At 49.6% G+C, this 26304-nt stretch overlaps 1 protein-coding gene across 2 annotated transcripts in view; it reads left to right on the top strand.

Moving 5' to 3' along the window:
* NTF3 (neurotrophin 3) overlaps positions 1–25607 on the top strand; it is a 67639-nt gene extending 42032 nt beyond the window's left edge. Inside the window, exons 1-2 of one of the 2 annotated variants that reach the window (XM_080812479.1) lie at positions 22876–22947; positions 24508–25607. In XM_080812479.1, coding sequence (XP_080668605.1) covers positions 24529–25302 — 774 coding nt within the window. In that variant the 5' untranslated portion in view covers positions 22876–22947; positions 24508–24528 and the 3' untranslated portion in view covers positions 25303–25607. Of the gene's footprint in view, positions 1–22875; positions 22948–24507 lie in introns of those variants that run through there. The other variant, XM_080812478.1, reaches the window with a different exon arrangement.
* The last annotated feature ends 697 nt before the right edge of the window (positions 25608–26304 follow it).

Here is a 26304-nt window from a genome sequence, read left to right as displayed (position 1 = left end):
TGGAGTCAAGGGGGCCTGGGTCGGGGCTGGGGAAGAATTGTCAGAAATCTACATGAGCAGGCATTAGAAGTAGTCGGACCTCTGTACAGGTCTGAATTTGTTCATTGGGGAGAGAGATGTCCAGATCTCTGTAGAATTCGGGGACAGATGACTTAGTCTCTGTTGCCTAGCAGAAGTTAGAAAGACGGGTTTTGCATCCTGGAGGTTTTGTCTTGATCTGTGGTTGGAGCACACGGAGACAGGGAATGAGCTCCCCACTGCCTTGCATGACCCCTTGAAGTCTGATGCAGCAAAGTGTTATGTACAAGACAGAAAACCAACCCGGGAGCCCTGAGACCTTTGTCTGCCTACTGTCAATTTTCACCTGGTTTCATTTTGATAAATGTGATACCTGAGATCCTGTCAGGAAACATTACCTGGCAAGAAGTTTGTTACTTAGCTAATAATAGGGTTGCCTGTATCCATACACAGGCTCTCAAGAAGTTTCAAGTTTTTGTTTACTAATGGGAATACTTGGAAAAATCTATACCCACACTTTACCTTTGTGGAATGGGCAAGAATCCTAGGACTGTGTCGGTGAAAGAGCGTTGGAGGTCTGTGCAGTGGGAAGGGAAAGCATGATGGGGCGTGTAGTGTACACGAACGTGTAGAGGTTGGAGGTCCTAGCTCTGGCTCTGTCACTTACTGGCTGTTCGCCATCGGACGGTTTATTTCACCTTCTTGTAATTCATTTTGCTTAGGTTTAAAATGAAAAGACTGTTGGTCTCGTATCTCATTGAACTACTGTTAACGATTGATTTGAAAATATACAGAACAGTATATATGTTAGGAATTATTAGGACATTTGGAATCCACCACTGCCACCATCCTTGCCTGGTTTTCCCTTCAGTGGTTACTTACTCTATCCCTCTTTCTGGTCAGTTTTTCGTGGCTATGATTTAAACTCGCCCGGGGCTGGGCAGGTGCTGATCTCCCATGATACTGAGCGGCTGGGCAGTTTTTCAAGCCTGGCATTGCACGTTCGCTGGTCTCTTTCCCTCTGCACCTGATCTCCCTCCTACCCCAGCTCCTAGGGCCACCCAGGATGGTGATGCTAAGGGAAGTGGCAGGGTCAGAGACCTCTACTCAGAAGCTAGTCTCAGAGTTAGCCTTTTGGCTTCTGCTCTAGAGAATTAGTGTCCTCAGATTACTATATTCATGACTGTATTAATTTACCCCAAGAGCTGTTATTCAGTGAACTTCTTAAGGGGAAAAAAGAAAATTCTCAAGCTTTATTTTTCTTTGGGCCAGAAGAGCGCCTCTCTGAGGTTTACTTGTAAGATATGCATATATTGGGGGGAGATTCGAGCCCAGTTCCTATCTTACTCATTTCAAAAACAGTGAGCCCAAACATTCCATGAGGGATTTCAGCCTTCTTTTCTTTTTTTTTTTTTTTAAGGCTTTTTATTTGTTATTTTAGAGAAAGAGGGCACAAGCAGGGGGATGGGCAAAGAGCAAGGGAGAAAACCTCAAGCGGACTCCTCAATGAACACAGAACCCAACATGGGGCTCAATCCCATGAGCTGACATCAAGAGTCGGACACTTAACCGACTGAGCCACCCAGGTGCCCCGCAGCCTTTTTTTCCTTTACCTTTTGCCTGCCAAGCTCTTCCTAGATCCTGTACAGCTCCTGGGAGCAAATGTTTTCTGATCCATATATGGAATTGTGCAGCTCACGTTGTTCCAGGCACTGTATTAGACACTGAGGTTTCCGAGGTGAATGTGGTGTGGGCCCTGGCCTCAGGTACGATGAAGCCCAGTGGTCTCCTAGTGCTGCAGGAGCCCCTGACCTGCTAGGAAGCCCTCCTGGGGCCTTGCCCCAGCCCAGACCAGCCCATCACAGCACTGGCTAAGGGGGCATTTTGGCCCAGCCCTAATCTCACATTTGTAAGTCCTATTGGACTTACTTTCATTTGCAGGTTCTCTGGTCTTCTGCATCCTCTCCCATGCCTAGGAATCCCCAGTCTGAGACCGTTGCTGTGCCAGGTCCAGAAGGAAGGAACCAGGACCAGGAAGACTTGCTTGGAGGCATCATGGTCTACTAGTAGCTAGAGAGGGAGGGAGGGGAGCAGCCTCAGGTCCAGAGGGCCTTCGGACTTCAGGGCCAGTTCCTTCCCACCTTTCTCTATACACTTGCCTTCCTGAAGAGTGGTAACTGTGCTGCTTCTGGGCAGTGGGCTGGGGTTGCGAGAATGGAAACTTTTTAAAAATGATTTTATTTATTTATTTGACAGAGAGAGAGAGATCACAAGTAGGCAGAGAGACAGGCAGGGGTTGGGGAGGGGGTGAAGCAGGCTCCCAGCTGAGCTGAGAGCCCAATGCGGGACTCAATTCCAGGACCCTGGGATCATGACCTGAGCTGAAGGCAGAGGCTTTAACCCACTGAGCCACCCAGGCTCCCAAGAACTGAAATTTTTATTTTCCCTTTTTGGCAGCTGAATCCTTTCTTGGCGGTTGCTGACACAGAGTTCTGTAGGAGAGGTCGATCAGCCCCATCAGTCACCATCACCCAAGACACCCAGAAACTGCTTCCCCCAACCCTCACATAAGCAAATTCAGCTGATTCACTGGGCCACTTTCTTGCACTTGACTCTGAACAAGTATCTTTCCAGGGTGCAGGTAGCCCATATCAACAGCCTTTGGAGAAAAGTGAACCTGAAAGGGAGAACCTAATAATAACTCTAAACTCTACCAAGGAAAAATTTAAATGGTCATACTTCTTAAAAGGTTCATCCTTTTGTCCCAGGGATTTTGTTTCTAGAATCTTTTCTACCACAAGCTTGGCACTCTTGTAGATGCTGGGGACACCAGACATGGAAAGAGAGCTTGCAGTTTACTGGGGGAGACGGACAGTGAATGCATGTTTATAAACAATGGGGATGTGCTGCGGGAAGTAGTCGGGGGATGGGATAAGAGAGAGGCCAGACAGACAGAGAGGAATCAGCCAGGAAAGGGGTGGGGAGTCCATGCAGAGGTGAGAAGGTACTGGGGGCCTTTGCAGAACTGAAGACCCTCCCAGGGGCTGGCCCTCCCCTGTGGCATGTAAGGGGAGAACAAGGAAAGTGGGACCCCGGACCCAGGCTGGGAAGGGCCTCCTGCCTGGTTGAAGAATTTGGGCTTTATGCTGAAAGTTGTAGAAAAGGACACATTTTTACAGTTTTAGGGTGACCAAATAAGGCTCAACTTGAGGAAGCACATCCCATTCCTGTGTGGAGAAGAAACGCCAGGGAGTCTGGGAGAGGACAAAAGTGGGGTCTCAGAGATCATCTCAGAGTCTGCTGATGTCACCTGGCAAGAGAAGTCGCACGGACCATAGAGGGGTGGGCTACGCAGAAAAGGGGGACAGGCCAGCAACAGAGGAGACACAGAATCACCTGGATTCTGTGTGATGTGGGGGGCAGGGAAGGGCGAAGACACGAGCACCTGGCCTGCAAGCAAGCAAGGAGGCCAGAGGAGGAGCAGGGCTTGGAGGAAGGTGATGACATCGGCTGAGGTCATACTGCCTTCTTGATGTCTCTGAAACACTCAAGTGGAGACGCCCTGCGGGTAGTTGCATCCGCAGACCTGGAGTTTAGGACTGAGGTCCGTGCTGGAGGCGGGGATATGGGAGTTAGCCACACAGGGACAGGCACGCACAGGTATGCAGTCACAGGCACAGACGAGAAAACAGAGGATCAGGGGAACTGCACTGAATGTGTGAGAAGGTCCGCGCTGGTGGCGGTTGGACAAAACCGTGAGAGCACTGTCACAGCAGCTGATGGAAGGACTGCAGGCGTCTGTCTGATTGACACGAGGTGCTCAGGGGTGTCCCGGTAACGCTGCTCTGTGAGTAACCTGGTGCCCTGGTGACGGAAGGTGGGGATCCTGTCTGTTGCAAGGGCTGAGGAAATGGACGGAGCGACATGTGCTGCTGTACAAACCTGGGCTAGGACAGGTAGTCATCCTTCGAGGAGGACACATATTTTCTGCTTTTAAGGTTGGCAATAGATGGACACTATGAACCAAAGGGAGGAAGTCCATAGCGGGGAAGGCTGAGGATGGAGCCAGGATGGAGGCCGGGATGGAATGAGACATCTGAGCAAACGGGAGGGAGCAGGACCAGCGTGTCACCGTAGGTCCTAGAGCGGGCTGGGACAGGGACACCTGGCCACTCAGAGGAAATGAAGGCTGACCCAGGGCAGGCCAGCAATGCCGCCTTTCCCCCGACCACGTGATCAGCCGCACCCCCTTTCACTTTCGGGAGTGTGTGGGTTTGGGGCTGCAGGATCTGTTCCTCCAACCATACGCATTCCACTGGGTTCCAGCAGGTAAGGAGTTAAGGAGCTCCTATCTGAGGGGCTCTGTGAAGTAGAGGCAGGGTTTTCTGTGTTCTCAGAGACTCAGGAGACAAGTGTCATTTTGAAACAAGTGTCCTCTGAGGAGCCGGAAACACTAGCAGGCATTGTTGGTCCGCAGCCGGGGCTGAGCTGAACCTGAGAGTGTGAATTTGCTGGGCAGCAAATAGTGTGCCTGTGCTGTCCCTGCCTCTGAGCAGCCCAGCAGTCAGGAGGGAGGGCAGAGGCTCCAGGGCACCTGACGCCCGAGGCAGACATGCCCACGGCAGGCGAATCGGCTGAGCCCACTCTCCGGGCAGTAACTCATACCAGCAGTCAGCTCTGTTCACGAAGACGTTGACTGCAGCTTTATTTATGAGAGGGGAGAACTGGAAATAATAAATTCCCTACAAAGGGGTGTAATCCAGCAAATTACAGCACATTCCTAGGATGGAATATTATGTAGCCATCAAAATTTTAATATGATGGGAGAATGCTTCAATTATGAGATGAAGAATGTCACAGAACACCATATATTAACCATTCTCAACTATGGAATGCAAAGAAAAACTTCGCATGTGTTTAAAAAAGGCTGGACACAAATATTCCATACTGATACTTGTGGGAGCTGATAGATTTCTTTATATACTTGTACATTTTTAGAATATTCTTCAATATGCTCTTATTTTATAAAGAAAAAGACTCTCTAGAGAAATTTATTTAAGGAAAAAATTCTTTAAACATAAGAAAGGGTGTATGAAATCACAGTTTAAATTTGTCTCCTTGGAAAACCATTGTAGAGAGTTTTTTAATTCCCTCAGGACTCACCCGAGGAACACCACCAGCCTGGCCTGGTGTCTGAGAACATGGATTTTGGGGTGAGACATGCCTGGGTTTGAATCCCAGCTCTGCTACTAATCTTCATTTCCAACTCACTGTATGGGATGGCCATGGTGCGATCTCGGGCAAGCTACTTTCTCTTGGGTGTGGTTTCTTTTTTTTTTTTTTTTAAGATTTTATTTATTTATTTGACAGAGATCACAAGTTGGCAGAGAGGCAGGCAGAGAGAGAGGAAGGGAAGCAGGCTCCCTGCTGAGCAGAGAGCTCGATGTGGCTTGATCCCAGGACCCTGAAATCATGACCTGAGCCAAAGGCAGAGGCTTTAACCCACTGAGCCACCCAGGTGCCCCTTGGGTGTGGTTTCTTGATTTATGAAAAAGGGAGAGTAGTAAATGCCCCCAGTCTCATGTTTATAATTCCCAAACCTCCGAAACTCAAAAACCCGGTGTCATTTCTTGAAGTTACAGCAGATCCATTTGGCTGCAAAATATGACCTGAATCTCCCTCCCTTCGGTGAGCGTTGGTAATTTTGCAGCAGAAATATGAGGTCGTTTCATCGTGGGGTACCGCCCCAGGCCCATTGAGAGTATTAGGTTATATTCATACAGGGTTTCAGAGAAGAGACTATGAACTGGGGGGACCTTCCTGGGAAGGTTACTGTAGAACTAAATCAGTTATGATTGTAGAGTTCCTAGCACAGTTCCTGACGTGGAGTCATGCTCAGTAAGGTTAGCTAGCATCATTTCCGACCTAATTAGTCTTGAACCTTCACTAAGTAGACTGTATGATTTCTGCTTGCCCTCATTTCCTTCTGTTCCTTTCCTTATTGGGACCTGTGAGAAGACTGATGTGTGGTTTACTCCGGGAACGTAGGCTGACGTGGTTTAAGACACAAGAGTGGGAAAAAATGGGAATTTGCAGCAGGAAGTTCTCCTGCCTCTTTTCTTCTTCCAGATTTCCAGTTTCCTGGAGAATAACCCATAGGGAATAATGCATGTTCATAGAGCACCCAGATAGTTGAAGAGCTCATCAAAGGATAAATAAGGCTGATGTCAAGAGTTTAATCTCAAAGCATATGTGTTCACTGTGTGATTGCAATATAATTATAGCATGGTTGCTCTCCATTATGTTTCTAGCTAAAATGAGTCTTGTATATAGTATTTTTTTTAAGATTTTATTTATTTATTAGACACACACAGAGTGAGATCACAAGTAGGCAGAGAGGCAGGCAGAGAGAGAGGAGGAAGCAGGCTCCCCGCTGAGCAGAGAGCCTGATGCGGGGCTCGATCCCAGGACGCTGAGGTCATGACCTGAGCCGAAGGCAGAGGCTTAACCCACTGAGCCACCCAGGCGCCCTTGTATATAGTATTTTTTTTTTTTAAAGATTTATTTATTTATTTATTTGTCAGAGAGAGAGAGAGAGAGAGGAGCGAGAATGAGCACAAGCAGACAGAGTGGCAGGCAGAGGGAGAAGCAGGCTCCCTGCTGAGCAAGGAGCCCGATGTGGGACTCGATCCCAGGACGCTGGGACCATGACCTGAGCCGAAGGCAGCTGCTTAACCAACTGAGCCACCCAGGCGTCCCTATAGTATTTTTAATTGAAGAATGATCTTTCACTGCTTTCCATAGGAATCCACAGTCAGATTTTTTTGTTGTTGTAAGCCCTTCTAGTATTCTTTCAAATACAATTCAGTTCACAAAACTTTGATTTGCACTCAACCTTTTCAGAAGCGTGAGTAGGGTACACACTGAGGTCATTACTTCTTCCTTTTCCTGGATGAGTGGCACTTCATAAATTCTGTTGGTGTGGCATTAGCCAACTACATTATTAACATCACCAAGGGGAATTAGACTGTATCATGTTTATAGGATCAAAAGTTCCACGTTCTGAATCAATGTCAGTGTATTTCCAGACCCTTTCGTGTGACCACAGCCTGCAGTGATCCCCTCCCTCCAACCCCATGACTCAACCACCCTGGGGTGGAAGTTACTCGTGGCTCCCACACATCTCTGCTGCCTCATCGGCTTCCCTGCAGTGGAGTTTCTGCCTTCACAACATCAGCATACTGTCCCAGAGCCTCGGGTCTGGAAGGAACTTTTTTGCGGTCGGCTCTATTAAATCCAGTTAATCTGGTCATTTAGCCTGCAGGCCTGGAGACTCACTACTGCATGCTTTCTAGTAAGCTGAAGTAGACTTCCCTCACAGAGGCCCTGCCATGAGCCTACAAGCTTTTCCACCTGGATCCGTCAGGTCCTCGTTGGCCCCACCACGGCATGCCCAGCACGGTGTCAGGACATATTCCCGCACATTCCTGGGTTCCAGCTTCTCCTCTGGATTAATCCATTCATTAGCACCAAATTGCAGCGTGCCTCGCCAAGCCCGTCAAGCATAATTGGAGCTTCTGAAGTCGGATCCCCCAATTACATTAGTTCAGCTGTCTCATTAGCCACCACGAGTCATCCAAACCCATCGTCAGACATGTTTCCCTTCATGACCGTTGTCATTTTCTTAATGCAGGTATTGTGGAGAAAGATTGTTTTTAACACGCACTTTTGTTCTCCAGAATGCAGGAAAGCTTTAAACTACAGGGAGGCCGGTTGGGGGAGGGCAGGGGTAGGGGTGGTTTATAAAGGAGTAGGTGCAGAACTTGGGCTGATGGCAGGCCCCATCCATCTGCCTGGACGGGGGACACTCTTGCAGCCAGAGGTAGCACACCCACTTTATATAAACTGGAGCATCAAAGATCAGGTGAGCCTGGAGGAAAGTGCATTGTGCATTTTGTACTGTGGGGGCTGTCCGAGAGTTCACAGACAGCTGAAAGAGCTCTGCTTCCTGGGGCATCGCAGGCATGTGGTCTGCCCTCTGGACTCTTTAGGACTTTGGTGGTAGAGAGGGTTGTCCTGGAGGAAGAGTGTAGGACCAGGAGTCAGGGAGCAGGGATTCGGGTTCTAGTTTTACCTTCAGCTGTGACAACACCAAGCCTTATCACTCACCTCTATGCCCTAAATTTCTCAGCCTTAAAATAGAAATACCCTCTTTGATCTGTTTTAAAGATTTTATTTATTTGAGAGAGTGCGAGTGAGAGAGAGAGAGAGAGCAGGAGTTAGGAGGGCAGGGACAGTGGGAGAAGGAGAAGCAGACTCTTCACGGAGCAGGGAGCCCGATGTGGGCTTTGATCCCAGGACCCTGGAATCATGACCTGAGCCAAAGGCAGATGCTTAACCAACTGAGGCACCCTTAGAAATAGCCTCTTTTAATTTTCCTAACTCCATCTAGACCAAAAAAACCTAAAGGCATCAGGATATAAGTTTTGTTTTTATTTATTTATTTTTTTAAGATTTTATTAATTTATTCGACAGACAAAGATCACAAGTAGGCAGAGAGGCAGGCAGAGAGAGGAGGAAGCAGGCTCCCTGCGGAGCAGAGAGCCCAATGCGGGGCTCGATCCCAGGACCCTGGGATCATGACCCGAGCCGAAAGCAGAGGCTTTAACCCACTGAGCCACCCAGGCGCCCAGGATATAAGTTTTAAATTGCCATTCTCAGCATAGAGCAGGTGCCCGAGTTATCTCCCTTCCTCTCTATAAGAGAGTTGATGTTTCTGTCATGTCCCCAGATGTGTTTCTCTGCCGGGGACCCACGTGTCTATTCTGGAAGGCCCTGAGCCCTGGATCTAGCCCCTGGGCCCTCGTGTTTTCTCCACTTGCCCCTGGCTGCATCCATTAAGTTAATGGGGGGCCCCACTTCCTGTCTCAAGGTACTCTCCTTGCTCTCCAGGGCACCTGTAGGGATGAAGCCATTAAATCCAAGTATGCTTTTGAGGAAGAGAGGCTACACGCAGTCCTCAGGCTCCCTGGACCAGTCTGAGGTCTTCAGCCCTTCCAGTGCAACCCCTCCAGAGCAGTGGAAACCCACAAAAACTAGTGCAAAGTCATGCCTTGTATTTTTCAAGAGTCAAGCCCAATCATCCAAAGATACATCAGAAAGTCACAAGTAGTGGTGGGGCGAGGAGGTGTGGCGCATGGGGTAGGGGTGGGTGAGGAGGGACGGAAGGTCTGTTTGTATCCTCATGAGGAGTATTGGAAGTTATGTTGGAAAAATCTCTTCAGCCTTTATTTACCATGGTGGCTAGCCACGGGAGGAGGGGGAGCCGGGCTGGGAAGAGGAAGACAATAGAATGCTGTGTTGCCTTCCTATAAAAGCACGCTCTTAAGCAAATAATGTGGCAAGCTCAGTCAGAGCACTGCTCAATTAGCCCCAGTGCCGAAAGGAGGGTCTCCCTGCAGGGGCGGTGGCGGCCGGCACGGCGGGCTGGGGCAGAGGCACGCAGGAGGCAGACCTGCCAGAATCCTAAGTGGGAATTTCCTGGGATGGAACGCACGGAGTGCTCCAGCGAGACCCAAACCCACGCTGCTTGAGCAGAAGGCCTGAGAGGGGCTGAATGGGCTGTTCTAGGGAGGGGCGGTGTGGGGAGCCCACAGATGATGTGACCAGAAAAGTGAGTGCAAACGTTTCATGCACTGAGTGACCGACATATGGAACGTGTTATCGGGAAGGGTTACAGGCTGGAGGAGCTCCTAGAGTTTTTCAGGGGTGGGATGGGGGAGGGGAGCCTTCAGAAACTCAAGGAGGTTTCTAAACAAAAGGAATTTGAGAAGGGTTGGAGAAATAATGAGAAATGCAAACTTGACCCAGAGTTTCTCTTTCTATCTCCTGGGCTTCTCCCCTGCCTGTCCTTACATGTTTCCAATTCACAGGGACCGAGCAAGGCCACTGGAGCCATGTGCCTTTCTCTTTAGATGAGCAGAGCTGGCGTGGTGTGTGTGTGGCGGGGGTGGGGGGGGGGTAAGGAGGAGCCCCAGAGCCATCTCTCAATCCTCTGTGTGCAAGGGGCCAGAAAGAAAGCCTCAGCCCAGAGCCTTGCCTTAGACCCCCTGTGGGGGGCACATGGATAGCACTGGAATGATCAGAGGATGATTTATTCTGATCCCCTCATTCTAGAAGAGCAAACTGATGCCTGGAAGTTTTGGGGGAAAAAAAGGCTTGTCCAAGGTCTCACAGTGACTACAAGCTGGAAGGGGCCCCCCATCTTTGGAGTCCTCTTAACTCTTGGGTTTTCTCCCCTTGTCAGATCCCTCTGCCAGCATACCGCACACGCACACAGTCACACACTCCACACAATCACACCATACACACGCTCACACAGATAGTCACATAGGCACACACACACGCACAATACACTCACATGCAGACGTATGGACATACACACCGCACACAGATATCCATACAGACACATAGACACACCACATGTGTGCACACACTTACCACTCACACGCAGATATCCACACAGACTTGCACACCACACATCTGCACAGACACTCACAGATCTTAACAGACACACATCACACACACAAATATTTACACAGACACACCACACACACAAACATACACGCAGATGTTCACACATACAGACACACATTACACACTCACATGCAGATACACACAACACACACAGTCACATGGACACACATTTATGCGCAGACTCACACACGGACATACACACTCACAGATGTACATAGGCATATACGCACAGACACACATGGACATACACACAGAGATAGTCACACACAGGCATACTCTCACACACACACACACACACACACACACACACACTGCCTGGCCTGTTTCCCAACAGCACATGCATTGGCTGGAATTCCCGTTCTCCCCATCTCTGAAGACCAAGGGTCACTGGCACTGCCCCCACCCACCCACCCTTAGAACAAGCCACAAATGGCCCAAATGATCAGGCCAGTTCTGTGGGCCTCAACAGCATTGCCAGAAGCTCCTTGGAAACCTGAGTGCTCCTGCCATCAGGCTTTCCTATGGTCCCTGATCTCTGACTACCTGCATCACCAGCTTGATCACTTCTCTGGTGGGTGGGAAGAAAATGGAGCTACGGCTCTGATCTGGGGAATAACGTCAGAGCGGAACGGTTTCTAACATGGATCGAGGTGCACCCAGCTCTGGGGCTACCGTGGTGATGTCTTGGGAGGGGACATTGACTCCCAGGCCCCCTGTTTTTCCCTAGTCAGGAAAAAGTGCCCCAGGCCAGGGTCCTTTGAGTCAGCTGAAAAACCCTGTTCAGGAAAACCTTCTCCGCCTCTCTGTGTCTGCCACCCTCCTTCCCTCCCTCCCTCCTCCTCTCTCACATACACAGGCGCACGTGCTCGCACGCACACACCCTGAAGCCTCGAAGGGTAGAGGGTGGCTTCACACCCCCGCTTTGCCACTTCGCAGTCAGGCCCATGGGGTCTGCAGCACCCCAGCTGGAACACACCCTCCAGTGACTGGCAGCTCCCGGGGACCCCTCCCCTTCACAGTTCCAGCCTCAAGTCGTCAGCAGAGTGCTGGCAGTGGTCCTAGAGGTCCATTTTAGATCTGTCCTCCAGGAATTTACTCAGACGCTTCTGGGCAGATTTCATGAAATGTCATCATTGAAACTAACAAATGACACATTTAATCTGTATAGTTTTTTCCAGCTCTGGGTGTTTGCTTATTTTCACTATGTAGCAAACCACCCCAAGCTTAATGGCATAGAATGCAACCATTTTCACATTTCTCATGATTTTGTGGGTCAGGAATTCGGGGACTGCTGGGTCTGGTGATTTTTCTGTGCTGTGGGGCCTTACCAGAAGTTATGCAGTAGTATTCAGTTGGCTGATGGGCTGGTCTGGATTATTTGGGTCAGTTTTACTTGTAAGATTAGCGCCTTGGCAGGGTCAGCTAGAAGACCATCAGGGGGAGCCTCTCCAGCATGGTGGCCTTGGGACTGTCACGTGACTCACACGGTAGCTCAGGTCTCCAACAACAGGTGCAAGATTCATGCCCTCTTAGGGCTGAGCCTTGAAAGTCATCTAGCATGATTTCCACTATACTGGAGGTCATAGTGGCCACCACATAGTGGCCACACAGGCCACCCCCATATAAGGGGAGGGCACGTGGACAGCATCTCTAGGCAGGAGTGGCAGCAATGAGAAGCTGTTTTCAAACTAGCAACTTGCTTGTGTGTGATATCTGGCCCCAGTGTATTTTCTGGCTGTACCATCTTATAGACTGACCCATTTTTGATATCTGCTTTATCAAGAGAGCCTCTATATATGCTTAAAGCTCTCCCAAGTTTCTAGCATTCCACATGTGACCAGCTTTCCTCTGAGAGCATGTGCAGCCACACTCAAGGCTTGGAATCCCCAGAATCATAACAACGGTTGGAATGTAGAGAAGCTCTTCAGAAACAATGAGGTTTTCCAACATGATGGTCTTGGGGGTGTTGAGGCACAGGGTGACCAAAGGGAGGGAGAGGCACAGGGAGACCAAAAGGAGGGAAAAGTCATCAGGGTGGACATGAGCATGATGGCGGAATCAGACATGGAAAGGAAAATGCACAAAATCCCAAAGCCCTTGAGGAATGTGGATATCATTGAGGGATGGTGCTGATGTGGCACAGATATTTGCACAAGGAAGCAGGGAAGGATTCTGCTTCTATGGGCTACCTCTCTGGCTGGGTCAGGCTAGGAGCACTCCAGCCCTCTCACCCTGTAATGTTGAAAGTGCCATGTTGGCCCAGCTCACCTGGGACCCTTCTGCCTCTTAGGGAAGCCCTGTAGGCAGTGAGCCTTGTAGACAGGTTTCCCTCCTGGTGTTCTTAAATATAGTGTCCTGTGTTGGTTCCAAATGAGCAGCATGGGGCTGGTCCTCTGGAGAGCTGGCTTCTATTTCTGGCTCTCCCACTAACTTGTTGCTTCATTCGGGGCAGGTCACTTTCCTGCCATAACCTTCCCAGGCTACGAGAATCCGAGTGGATTAGGATGTGGGTGCCTGGCTCCATAGCTTCAGAGAGACGCAGACAAAATGGGGAGGACCAAAAAACGAGACCCGTAATGAGAATCACTTAGTCTGACGAAGGAACGGCTCAAGGTTGACAGAGGATAATAGAAAAATAGAGTATTCCTGCTAGAAGGGGCCTTTAAAACGCTTCAGTTTGAGGGGCGCCTGGGTGGTTCCATCTGTTGAAGCATCCGACTCTTGGTTTGGGCTCAGGTCTTGAGATCAGGCTTGGTCTTGAGATCAAGTTGGTCTCCGCGCTCAGTGGGAGTCTGCTTGAGGTCCTCTCCCTCTGTCCGTGCCCCCACTCACTCTCTCAAATGAATAAAAAAGCCTGAACTAAATATTCTTTCGTTCAAGAATTCTTCACCTAGGATCTGTGGGCCTCTGGGTGAGGTTTCAGGGAGTCGGCACTGCCTTTAAAGGTTTTTGAAAAGTTTTCTTTTTTTTTAAAGGTTTTATTACTTGACAGACAGAGATCACAAGTAGGCAGAGAGGCAGGCAGAGAGAAAGGAGGAAGCAGGCTCCCTGCTGAGCAGAGAGCCCAACTTGGGGCTCAATCCCAAGACGCTGGGATCATGACCCAAGCTGAAGGCAGAGGCTTTAACCCACTGAGCCACCCAGGCGCCCCTGAAAAGTTTTCTTTTGTGCACACATGTATGCTGCTTGGCGGAAAGACGCTTTGGCTTCTGGAAAGGGTCAATGATCCAGAAATGGTTAAAAACCCCTGCTTTAGTCCACCGATGTTACGTAATTTGATTCCTAACCAGGAGGGATAAAGCGTGCCCAGGTGAGGTGGCATTTGGAAAGCGCGAGTGCGTATTTCCCGTGGTCACCACGGGACTGGGGAGACATGACTGGCGTGCAGTAGATGGCGGCCAGAGCTTCATGTGTGGGGGACAAGGCTGAGCGGTGAAGAACTACCCTGCCCGAAGACCAGCGGCACCCCATGGAGAAATATCGGGAATTGAGACCCTAAGACAAGCAATGATTCTCCCTTTGCCACAAATCTCGTTGGTGGCAGAATTGGGTTTTATTCATAAATCAGAGCAGGAGACGTGCCAGGAGTCCACGTTATTTCATTTCTTCTTGCCAACCGCAGATACACTACAAAGGAAACCAAAGAATCAGAAACCTGCCTCACCTTCAAAATATCCAGCAATTTTTAAAAAGAACCCCTGGGTTTTTGGTCTTCTTCACCATCAAATAAGGAGGGAGGGAAGAAGCATTTTACCTATTGGGAAGCCAGGGAGTACATCAAGGAGCCTGACAGCCCTAAGTGGTGTCGGTTTATCTTTCAGCCACTGCAAATTGGTGACACCAGGCTTAGACTGTGAAACATACTCCTGACACTTCAGAGCCCCTGTCCTGCATGTCCCTTTCTCTAAAAAAGGAAGAAGCATTAATATACCAGCATGGCGCTCACTGCCTAGTTCACTGCAAGCAAGTGGCAGGTAACTCAGATTCTTTGGAATGAACTTGGAGGCGTGAGGCAGTGTTGGCTATAAGTAAGGCTCTCGGGGTTGTCCAGACAGGTTGAGACCCTGGCTCTACCCCTCCGTTGATATGTGATCTCAGACAACATGCCTTAATCCCTCTGATCCTCAGTTTCCTCGACTGAGAAGTGGGGATAATAATCGTATCGGTGAGGATTAATTGAGATAATCTGTGTAAAGTGTCCCACAAAGTCCCTAGCATATGGCGCGGCTCAGTAAATGCTAGCTAGCCGTTATTACAAGCTATTATTATGACTGTGTCTGTGATTAAAGACAGCTTTGGGCTCAGAGTGTTGGTGCCAAAATCGCTTTCAGAGGACAAGCTCTGGGTTGGTTTTCTGTCTCGCCCAGCTGCCCAGAAAGAGAGCCGTAGATTGTTTGGGGGAGCGGAGTCATAATGTTTATGAAGTGCCTACTGCACACTCCAGTTTGGGTGGAAGATTGATTTTCTTCCTGCGTGCACATCCCAGCATCACTTTACAAGCAGGCGAGAAGACGCTCAGGAAATCACACAGACATCTCTCCTGCCTTGGTTTCCTGGTCTGTCAGGATGTTAAGGTGAATGACGGTGGCCAGGGTGAGCAGAGAGGAGAGACGCCCAGAAGAGTAGAAGGAAGCCGTGGCTCTCGGAGTCTTCAGACCTCACAGTTTCCTGGAGAGGTGGTCCAGACCGAAGAAAGCCTGGACCATTTGCCAATCCCTCATCCTCATGAAAGGAGGTTGGCTGCGGGGCCAGCGGGAAGCCTGAGGGGGAGACAGAGGCTGTATTTGACACCGGCCCGATCGCCAAGCCTGGAGGAGAAAGGCTGCCATCTGACCACACCGCAGCCAAGTCCTCGTGGGGCCAAACCATTATGGTTTGGGTTGATCCTGTTCTCGCTGCCGCTGCTCTGGTTGATGCACGGGGGTTTGGGCGTTGCCAAGGCAGCTGCGGTCTTGGTTTGGAAGAGGCATCCAGAGCGTGGATGGAAGTCATGCTTCGGGATTTCCCTGAGCTTCCAGCTCTCAAGGTGAAGCCAACTTCTTTTCCTGCCATTTTGAGACCCATTCTTGGCTGGGTGGACAAAATAAATAACTTATCATCATCGTCGTCATCATTACTTATTATATTTATTAAAGAGCAATTACTCAGCAGCCCCTACCTTGTAATAATACTAACTTACAGCCGGAAAGAACTCTGCAGGTAGTGCCGATGTCCAACTCATGAACCCAACCTCAACACGAGGCACAGATGTAAAGCAGAAGATTAACTTGGACAGCTATTCTCTGATGCTGGGATTTTCATGTCAGCTGTACCCCCAGCTGTCTATACAATGGAAGCAACCTTCTCTTGTGTGTTTTCACACTCGGAAAACGGGGTCTCCCCCAATGCAGAAAACAAAACCAAAATCAGAATGTCTTAGGATATTTCATGACGCAATAATTTAGAAATAGCCTGGCTGTAATGTCTCCTCGTCTCGGGGGCTACAATGTGTGTGTGTGTGTCCATGTGTGCACACGCGTTGGTGCCCCCATGTGTGCACATGTGCACGTACACACACACAAGCCCATGCATGCACTTTTATGCACAGTGGTGGATGAGTGTTAGGGCCCAGAACAAAGAAAACTAAATGTAACAATACATTATGGCCGGTAGATGATTGACTCAGATTTTCTCTGCAGAACCTTCCTTGTCCAGCCTCTGGCCATGAAAGGAGAGTTTAGAATGCAAAGGATAAAGTAAATCTGGATTTCCTGGGGCTTGTGTTGGCATATGAAGCTCCTTTCAGATCTCTTTGCCAAGGCAGGGCCACGCCAGAGGAACAACTGTGCTACCTTGCTCTTGGAGCTGCTGAGGCACACTGTTTTGACATATGCCATACCTTCCGTCTTTCACTGCCTTGGGGCCAGAGGGGAGGCTAAGCTTTGAACAATGTAAAATTCCTCTTCCAACAGCTGCACAAAGCAAACTCACAGCTTTCAACTTCCATCTCCGGGCATCAAGCTTGGTTTTTGAATACAGGCTCCTTGTCCATTCTGGAATCTGCCTTCCTCATTTTCGGGCTCCCAAGAGGGACCAGTTTCAGAAATTCCTTTCTGAGGGAGGTGAGGAAACCTTTTGAGGTGCTCTGATTTGTTTCATTTCGTTCTACAATAGGCCTTCCCTGTTGACTGTGTGCCTCGTTCCCCCTGGGAAGCCAGCAGCCCCTGAAAGTTGAGGACCTTGTCCTATCCCAGATCTTGGGCCAAGTGTTGTCCCTGTCCCAATTTTTCGTTAAGTATTTTAACAAGAGGAGCAGGAGAACAGTCCATCTCCCTGCCTCTGCTCTCGCTGATTTGGACTGTGTAGGTGCGGTCTCTGCCCAGGGATCCCGGCTCTCGAATGAGGTGTCACCAAGTGAAGCACAGAGAGGAGGCTCCTCCTCCAATCGCCGCTCACTTCCGGTCTGGGGGAGCGCAGAGCATGCTGGTCGGCATCTTCCGGCGATAGCCCTCCGCTTGCTCTCCAGTCCTGGCTCTGTTTCTTGCCCTCTCTGAAGCTCACCTTGTGTACTTTCCTGCTTCACAAGACAGGGAACCTAAGAGTTGCCTCCACTCCAAAGGCGTGCTCAGAGTGAATGAGGTGGGATTTAGGAAAGACTGTAGGGCTATAGGCGAAGAAGACGGGGCCGTGGAAACCCACACTGCCCTTGTCATGTGAGTTCATTTCTCATTTACTCCTTGTAGCCATTCCAAATCGCTCTTTCCCTTCATCCCTTTACAAGCATTTCCCTCCCTTGTTGGTTTTGGATTCATCTTGCCCCCAGTGAGTTAACCTACATGTTTCCAGTTTGAATCTCATCGTGCTATTTCCAGGCTGCCAACCCCCACGGGTGCTGGGGAATAATTGGTCTGTCCTCGCCGGTGTTTGTAGCACCTTCCCTTTGAGCGTCATCTGTGCATTTTAATTAATCTGCCACTTTTTCCTCTCTCCTGCTTCCGGATCATTAATAAAGAGATTAACCGAAACCAGACCAATCCCCAGCGGAGGCTCCGCCAGGATCTCTCTCTCCCGGCGACCAGCCTTGTCATGGGTCAGAACATCTTCATATGGCCCCACTGACTAATTTTGAGGCCTCAGGACCTGGGTTCAGAACAAAGCCAATTTGAATTAATTTTGCAATTAAGATACGGGGAACACGCTTAGCCAGTCTTCTGTATGGCCTGAGTTTAATATTTCCACCACATTCCTTTCCTTTTTGTCATTCTACTTTAAATCTGTCGCTTTCCCACCTCTCCCCCTTTCCCGTCCCTGAATAAGATATTAGGGTTATCTGGCAGGATGTAGTCTTTTGAGCTCTTGACATTAGTCAGTGACCATGTCATAGCTGCAGGAATTCTCCAAAGAATTAGGCCCTCTGGATACAGCTGGACAGTGTCCTTGTTAACCCAGCCAGAGAAATGCATTTGCCTCCAGAGGATATGGCCGCACCAGAAATAATGAAATCTCTTGAATTTGCATATTAAAAACTTGGCACATTAAAAAGTGCTTCCCTTTGATCTCATGCCTCCTCCCTGAGGACAGCTAGAGCTCAGCCCCTATGCCTTATTTGTAAGTCACCCTGGTTTCCAGCGCTGGCGCCAACGCCAGGCCTTGAGATGGGGCATCTGGTGCTCCGTCCACTACAACACATGGCCTCTGCAAGAATGGGTGACCTGCAGAGGGACGGGGCCAAAGGGGGACAGGAGTTGTTTACTTCCATGGCGAACACTCTCACAGGGAATACGGGCAGGAAGAAACAGGAGTGGTGGCCTCAAACCCTAGAAGCTCTGCCCAGAGCTGAGGATTCCTGGGGGAGGTGCTCGAACTCCCTGGTTCCAGCCTCAGAACTTGAACTTTCTCTGGAAATAAACTCTTTGGAATGTTCCAGAGCAGGGACAGACAGACCTCATAGCATAGTCCATAAGGGCATCAATTCCCGAGCCAAACTGTGATCAAATCCTGACTCTGCTGCTTGTTAGCTGGTTAGTAACCGTCTCCTGCCTCAGTCTCCCCACCTGAAATAGGAAATGTTAGTACCTACCGAGATTAGAGATTTAATGTATGTTGGTCCCTGGCTGATGTTCCCACTCCAAACAGGCTAAACCTTCACTCCACAAGCGGAGCAAGCAAGGGCTCCAGATCCACGGTCAGGAGACACATGTGCTGGGAAGCTAGTTGTGGGGAGGTAAGTTAGAACTCAAAGGAGAGCACCCCAGGTGTTCGTGTGTGCCAAGACAGACAAGGGTGGCTGTGGGCCAGGTCCTGTCCCACCTCACTCCCCACCCAGCTTTCTTTTCCATTTCAGCCGCTTTGCCCAAAACCCCTCCGTGTGTGTGTGTGTGTGTGTTGTAAACTGAGCCAGAAAGGAGAAATCAGAAATTGCTCTCTTTTGAGTATTTTGAGGGATGGTGAAACCTTGTAGGAATGTTGCTCCAGGGACTGAGAAAACACCATATGTGGGAAAGCATTTCTAAGTGAGGAAAATAGCATCTGCTAGTTGGTCAGGATCTTGGAAAACTCCGAGCAGGGGAAATGGGCACTGGGGAGCGTGTAGGAAGGGGGTTTTACTGAGGTCTTTAACAGGTCTTTTTCCAATTATAGCCAAGAAGAGCCTGGGGACCATGGCCTGCTTCAGAGCCAGGCCTTGTGTTTTCTTGGGGAAAAAGAAAGCAGGGTTGAGTGGCTTCCAGACCAGGCTTGGCAGAAGTCCGTACGGGATCTCAGGCCAGTGAGCAGTGTCTTGGGCACGTCTCGATTGTGGTAGGCACTCATTCACCAAGTAGGCCTTGAGACTCTGCAATGGACCAGCTCCGTGCTAAGCAGAGGGCACGTGTGGATGAAGAAGGCTTGGCCCCTCAGCCAAGAGAAGATGTAAGACCAATGATAACACAACAGGATGCTTGGATGGGCTTTGTATTAACAGCGACCAAAAGAGAAGGAGCATAGAGGTCCTTCTAAATTGAAAAATTCACCGACGTGCCTTGCCTGGATCATGGCGGTCAAGCCAGAACTGCCTTCCTTTCTTCACTCCCCACTCAAGGGAACTAGCCTTCTGGGGAAAGCCCATCCCAGAAGATGGGGTGGAAACTGCAGGCTCTGGTGACCAGAAGGATCCGGAGATCAGATCTAGGTTCTTGCCCCCAGCCTTATTCAGAAACACCATTTCACAGTTTCCCATGCTTGTTTGCCTTTGCGATTTTCCTCTTCTCTGTGCTTCCAATATGCAATAATCTTCTCTTCTCCCACAACTCGTGTGGCTGGTCTGAGATCCAAGCACTTGCTAGCAGTGGCATTTGGGAGAATGCTCTGTGTCGGAGCAGACTGCTGTGGGCTGTATGCGGAAAAGGAATTCCTGGCTCTTGCTGCTTGGTACCTCGTATGTGAGTGTGGAGGACAGGTGTACAGCGACTCTGCAGCCACAGAGAACTCAAATCCACATTCAACGAACATTCCCAGGGTACCATTCCATGCCAGAGACTGTGCTGGGAGCTCTCACGTAGATTTCATCATTACCCACCATGATAATGTTGTTTTTGCACAAGCCACGTTTATTCACTGAGCTTTAGAACCAGGTGTCCTCTGTCATTCTCTGCCATTACTGAGGAAACTAATCTCAGTCGACTCCCTCCATCGCCACCCTGGGCCTCAGTTTTCTTACTTATAAAAATGAGGAGTTTACATGGGGTCCTTTCCAGCTTCAAACATCTGTGTTTTGGAGAGGTCTAGTAGCAACATTCCTGGACTTACTCACTGTGAAAAAGCTACAAGCAGATCATCAAGGGGACAGCCATAGGCACCCCTGCTGGGTTTTAATGCAGCCTTACAAGTGGGTTAGAAACCCCTACCAGTCTGCACTTGATTTATTCCCCTAACTTATTCTCAAGTATCATGGTAAGGTTTTGGATTCGATGGTAAGAAACAGCAGAGTTCCAGAAATAAGTAGAACCAATGCTAAGAGGCATTTGGAAATTTTCTTACATTATTAATTTTTCATGTGTGTCTCACCCCTGCCCATGGTGGTGGCCTGATTTCTTTGTGTTGAGTTTCTGTGCTTGGGGCCTGAGAGGAGCTGAGTTGTCTAAAAGAGTTAGGAGACCTGGGTTCTAATCCACGCAATGTCTTGGGCTCCCAGAGGCAGGGCACAGTGAGGTGGGGTAGTAGGAGCCGTCCCCGCAGGGACAGCATCGAGTGTTGTCCGGGCAGAAGCTAAAAACGGTAATAAAATCAACTACAAGTCATTCTGCTTTTTAGGATCAGCATACTCTGGAAATTTGGGGCCGTTTCCATGATACAGTGTTTCTGCCTGACAATCCTGACTTCTCCCACTGCCCCATTTAGTTCCTACATTTCCATTTTTTTAAAAAGATTTTTCATTTATTTGAGAGAAAGAAAGCATAAGTGGGGTGAGGGGCAGAGGGAGAAGCAGGCTCCCCGCGGAGCAGGGAGCCCGATGCCAGGCTCGATCCCAGAACTCTGGGATCATGACCTGAGCCAAAGACAGACACTTAACCGACTGATACACCGTGGCGCCCCTGGTTCCCACAGTTCCTGGTAACCACTGCCCAGAGGAGGAAAGCAGGTAGTCACGAGAGCCTTTTCAATTTGTACATCCCCAGTGGGCTCTCCCCACCCCCCAGACTGCTGCTGAAGTTATGGCTTCTGTCCACAACTCCGAATATGTCCCCTCCCATGAAACGCTTATTGGGCTTTGCCCATCCCTCCCAACCCAAAATGGATTTCTACTCTTACCTTCATACAATTTCACCAAAATGGAACATTCTAACTCCTGCAGCCAGGGCTGGCTTCATGGATGTGCCACCAGTGCCTGTCGTCCAAGGCCCTGCACCCCAGAAGGGGACCCCACACTCAGGGTTTAATGCCCTGTGGTTGTCATTTGGAAATTCTTAAGAATTTTATCTTCAAATCTGTGTTTTGTAAGTGAGGTCTGGTGGGACAATAGAGCATGTACATGGGGGGCTTGGAGAGTTGGCTCAAAAGCGGTCACCCCTCCTGCCACCACCCTGCCTCTAAATTATCTCCTCACGAGGCCCTCCAAATTAGGTTGCTCTTCTGCCTTCAGTCCTCCTCCCTTCTGTCCCCACCTCTTTACACCCAGACCTCCACCTCCACCGTGTGTTCACCGAGGCGTGGACACAGGTGGGAGGCACAGGCAGGAAGGGTCTCCTGGCCTTGGAGGAGAGGGAATCTAGTGAGTAGAGCAGGGAGAGCCCTGAGGCTGGTCATACCTGCCACCACAGCTGATCGGAAATATGCTGCAGGAATGCAAAGGAAGTGGTGGTTGCCGCTTTGGGGGGCTTGTTACTTTTTAGGAGGCTTCATAGAAAAGTTCACTTTCCAACCAAGCACTGAAGAATTAGTGTAATTTCAGCAGGAGAGCTGAGGAAAGAGTGCCGGCAGAAGGGAACAGCACATGCACACTGCTCCTAAAGCTTGTTTAGGCAGCTTTGGAAGAGCAAATGGGCTGGGGCCCGGGTGTGCACACCCAGCCATAACCTGACAGAAAGGGCCACTAGGCTGGGAGGGCAGAGGACCCCTCTACCTTGTGTGTTTCTCTTCCTCCTTCAACGGCAGTTAGGTTTTCATCGTCTATGCAATGAAGGAGCTGGATTCAATGCTTGAAACCCTTTGGTTCCAAGTTCAGGCCCCAGCCATAAAGACTCTCCCCCTTTGCATCCCCATCCATCTATCTTCCTGTCCATGCCCCCTTGTCATTCCCTGGCTAGTCAGTACATCGACTCTCATTCTCTCTGTGACCTCCCCTCACTGGCCATCTTTGATCTCTTTCCCTACGAGCAGGTACCCTGTGTATTCTTTGCTTACAGTGGCTGGGCTTTGGGAGGATTTAATAAATTGTTTTCTGATAGACTCTTAGTCCCAAATTGCTTTATTGCAGCTGTATTCCGTTTGGAGAGGGAGAAAGGGCGTGCAATTCCAGTTGCATGCATGCTGTACATTTTGTGTTCAAGGTTCGTTTTGTTGGGGCTGCAACATTGAAGGAAATGTCAATTATATGCAGAGTGGGAGGGAGAGTAGTTATCCTGTGGGAACCACTTTCTTAGGATAATGGGATTCTTAGAGCAGTCTCTAGGGGTGGGCAGTGAATCTAGAATCCTTCTCTCGGCTTTGACCTTGAAGGAGTCTGTTGTCCGCAAGAATGGTTCCCATGGAAAGAAGATGATCCCCTTATCAAAGAGGTGGGCCACAAGCCAGGAGGAGGAAGTTGGAGCAAAGTGCTCACAGCGTTGCTGGCCTTTGGGGACAAGAGAGCAGTACTTCAGACAAGACGGGGAAAGAGGCCGCATCTGGAAGTCCCGGGAGCAAGTTAGCGTGGGCAAGCTCAGACATGGGTACCTGGTAAGCAGGGTTGCTTCTCTGATTCCTGTCTCTCTTGTTTATTTCCCTTCTACATTCCCCCTGGATTTACTAAAGTCTCTGTGCAAATACCAAAGGTGAACCGAGGGAAGGGCTTTTATTTTCCATGCATAGGGCCTTAAAGAGGAAACCGTGAGGCCCTGGGGGCCAGTGAAGTGATAGCAATGGTAACTAAGGTTTGGCTACCTCATGGGGGTGGTGTGAATCAGAGAGCAGGTGGAGATCGCTCCTGCTGCCAGCCCTCCCAGCCTGAAGAGTCTCCTTCCAGCACCAGCCTTCTGCAAAGCTGGGCTTTGCTCTAGTGAGGGAGAAACCAGCCAGAAAGGTATCTGGAGATCAGTCCTATAATCCCATAAGGACCCAACAGAAACCCTGTGCCGAGGTTCTACTCTGGCAACAGAAGGAGAGTGTGGACGAGTTCAAGTTCCATTTAAACAGGGAGATAGCAAAATGAAAATGTAACCCCCAAAGGAAACATTATGTACAAAGGGGAGAAAAAATGAATCCACAAGGAATCTTGCTGTTCTGGGCAAGTCCAGCCCATTAACCTGAGCTGGTTGTTGCTATGCCTCCAAGTCCTGTAGGTAGTGCTCTGCTGGGGAAGGGTCTCTGGGAAGCCGTTGGGCGCCCTGGTGAAGCATGTCCTTCAACGAGCTCAGCGAGGCCTCTCCCAGAGTGCAGGGCAGCCCCCGAGTTCATGACCAGGGCAGGGGACCAGCTTCCCCAGACGTGGCCTGGCCAGAGATGAGCCGGTGCAGATGTTGCAGTGCACAGGCAGGTGACCCGTCGCCAGCCTCAGGGTATTCCTTCCAGAGACCCAGAAGCTGCATCAGGCGTAGGGGAGGGCGGTAGAGCTGTGTTCCTTAAGACCATTTGCAAGTCTGTTCCTGTTGCTAAAAGAATGCAAATATGCCTTCATAGTTTTCAGGTACAGCTTCACAATTTGCCAAGTTGGAGTGGACTGTGGTCTCCTCGGGCTCAGGTGATATTTAAAGAAGCAGCCGTACGACATCTGCACACAACAGAAGTCTGCAGATAAGCGCAGACCTCAAATGCAGATGCCGTGGGGGGCTTCTGTCTAGGAAAGAGGGCGGAGGCGGAAGTTCTAAGTGCGAGTCTGCTCCTCCCTCTGCTTTGGAGACTCTTGGGGACCCGGGTCCTGGGGAAGACCCTAACTCTTCCATACCGAAGACCTCACCAGTCTTGTTTTTGGTTTATTTAGTTTTAAAAAGAAAATGATCTTGCCTTCTGTCCGCTCAGGAGCACGAGACACACAATGACATGCGCGCACACGCACCCCTCTTTCCCTAGCACACGGCCGCCACGCTAAAGGAAAGATTACTGGGGGAGAGGCAGGTGAAATTCTAGGGGGAAAAGGTACCGTTAGATATTCAAAAGCAGTATTTCCCAAGGAGAGAAATCGACAACCCTGGTCTCCCGACATCAGAGAGGAGCCTGGTCGCTCTCGCAGGGTTACTCAACCCACAATGACATGGACTGAGCTGCCACGGGCTCCCATTAACCCCTGTGTTTCCTTTTCAGATCTTACAGGTGAACAAGGTGATGTCCATCTTGTTTTATGTGATATTTCTCGCGTATCTCCGTGGCATCCAAGGTAACAACATGGATCAAAGGAGTTTGCCCGAAGACTCACTAAATTCCCTGATAATTAAGCTGATCCAGGCAGATATTCTGAAGAACAAGCTCTCCAAGCAGATGGTGGACGTTAAGGAGAACTACCAGAGCACCCTGCCCAAAGCAGAGGCCCCCCGCAAGCCGGAGCAGCGAGAGCCCACCAAGTCAGAATTCCAGCCCGTGATTGCAACAGACACGGAACTGCTGCGGCAGCAGAGGCGCTACAGCTCGCCCCGGGTCCTGCTGAGTGACAGCACCCCCCTGCAGCCCCCTCCCTTGTATCTCATGGAGGATTACGTGGGCAACCCCATGGCCGCGAACAGAACATCGCGGAGGAAGAGGTACGCGGAGCACAAGAGTCACCGAGGGGAGTACTCCGTATGCGACAGCGAGAGTCTGTGGGTAACCGACAAGTCATCGGCCATCGACATTCGGGGACACCAGGTGACAGTGCTGGGGGAGATCAAAACCGGCAACTCTCCCGTCAAACAATATTTTTATGAGACACGATGTAAAGAAGCCAGGCCCGTCAAAAACGGTTGCAGGGGCATTGACGATAAACACTGGAACTCTCAGTGCAAAACGTCCCAGACCTACGTCCGAGCACTGACGTCAGAAAACAATAAACTTGTGGGCTGGCGATGGATACGGATAGACACCTCCTGTGTGTGTGCCTTGTCGAGAAAAATCGGAAGAACATAAATTGGCATCTCTCCCCATATATAAATTATTACTTTAAATTATATGATATGCATGTAGCATATAAATGTTTATATTGTTTTTATATATTATAAGTTGACCTTTATTTATTAAACTTCAGCAACCCTACAGTATATAAGCTTTTTTCTCAATAAAATCCGTGTGCTTGCCTTCCCTCAGGCCTCTCCCATCTGTTAAACCTTATTTTGTGACCCGGCTCTCGGGGGCCGTTCTGTAAAATCTATGTACACCAGTATTCTGCATTCAGTATTTGTCAAGGCCATGACTGTCGTTTTAGTAAACTTGTTAAAATCAGATGCTGTCAGAGTTGTGTGTAGACACAGTGATGCCCAACCCCTTTCTGGTCTACTTCATGTTTGATCAGTTCACTAAATGCCCTGTTGGCACGTCCCCTGGAATGACACACGGTAGCTTTGAGCTCCACGCTTCATTCCGGCCAACAAGTTCACTGTCAGGGACTTGCTCTCCTCTCTTGGCTGTCGCTTTTGCCAGTTAGAACTCTGATTTGCTCCAAGGTTACCGTCCCGGAACAGTAACAACAAACCTGGCAATTTTAGTTTTGGAAGTCTCTTTTCAGCACATTTGTTGTTTTGGGTTTGGGGTTAAGGGTTGGATTGGGCGGGGGGGCTATGGTTTTTGTTTTGCTTTCTGTAAGTGGTTTTGATCCGTTTAGGCATATAGGAAAAAATGTTTTAACTATTTGTAACCGAATAATTGTATGGTTACCCAGAAGCCAACTGAAAAGGATCATGAATAATCTACAGACAGTAGAGAATTTCCTTGTTTGAGATCCTCTGGGCACATGGCCTCCTCCCTTCTCTGGGGACCCTTCCCAGAGCTGCATGAGGAATTGGAAAATGCTCGTACTTTGGAGTCAGACCTGGGTTCAAATCCCGGGTCCTCCCTTCCTTGTGACTGGGGGCAAGGCTTTGAAGGATCTCCGAGCATGGGGTTCCTAGGGCTGGAAAGTCACGTGGGGATTCT

This window comes from Martes martes, assembly GCF_963455335.1.
Source record: "Martes martes genome assembly, chromosome: 8".
Lineage (NCBI taxonomy): Eukaryota > Metazoa > Chordata > Mammalia > Carnivora > Mustelidae > Martes > Martes martes.
The sequence above is the reverse complement of the archived record's forward strand: the minus strand, read 5'-3'. Positions and strand labels throughout refer to the sequence as shown.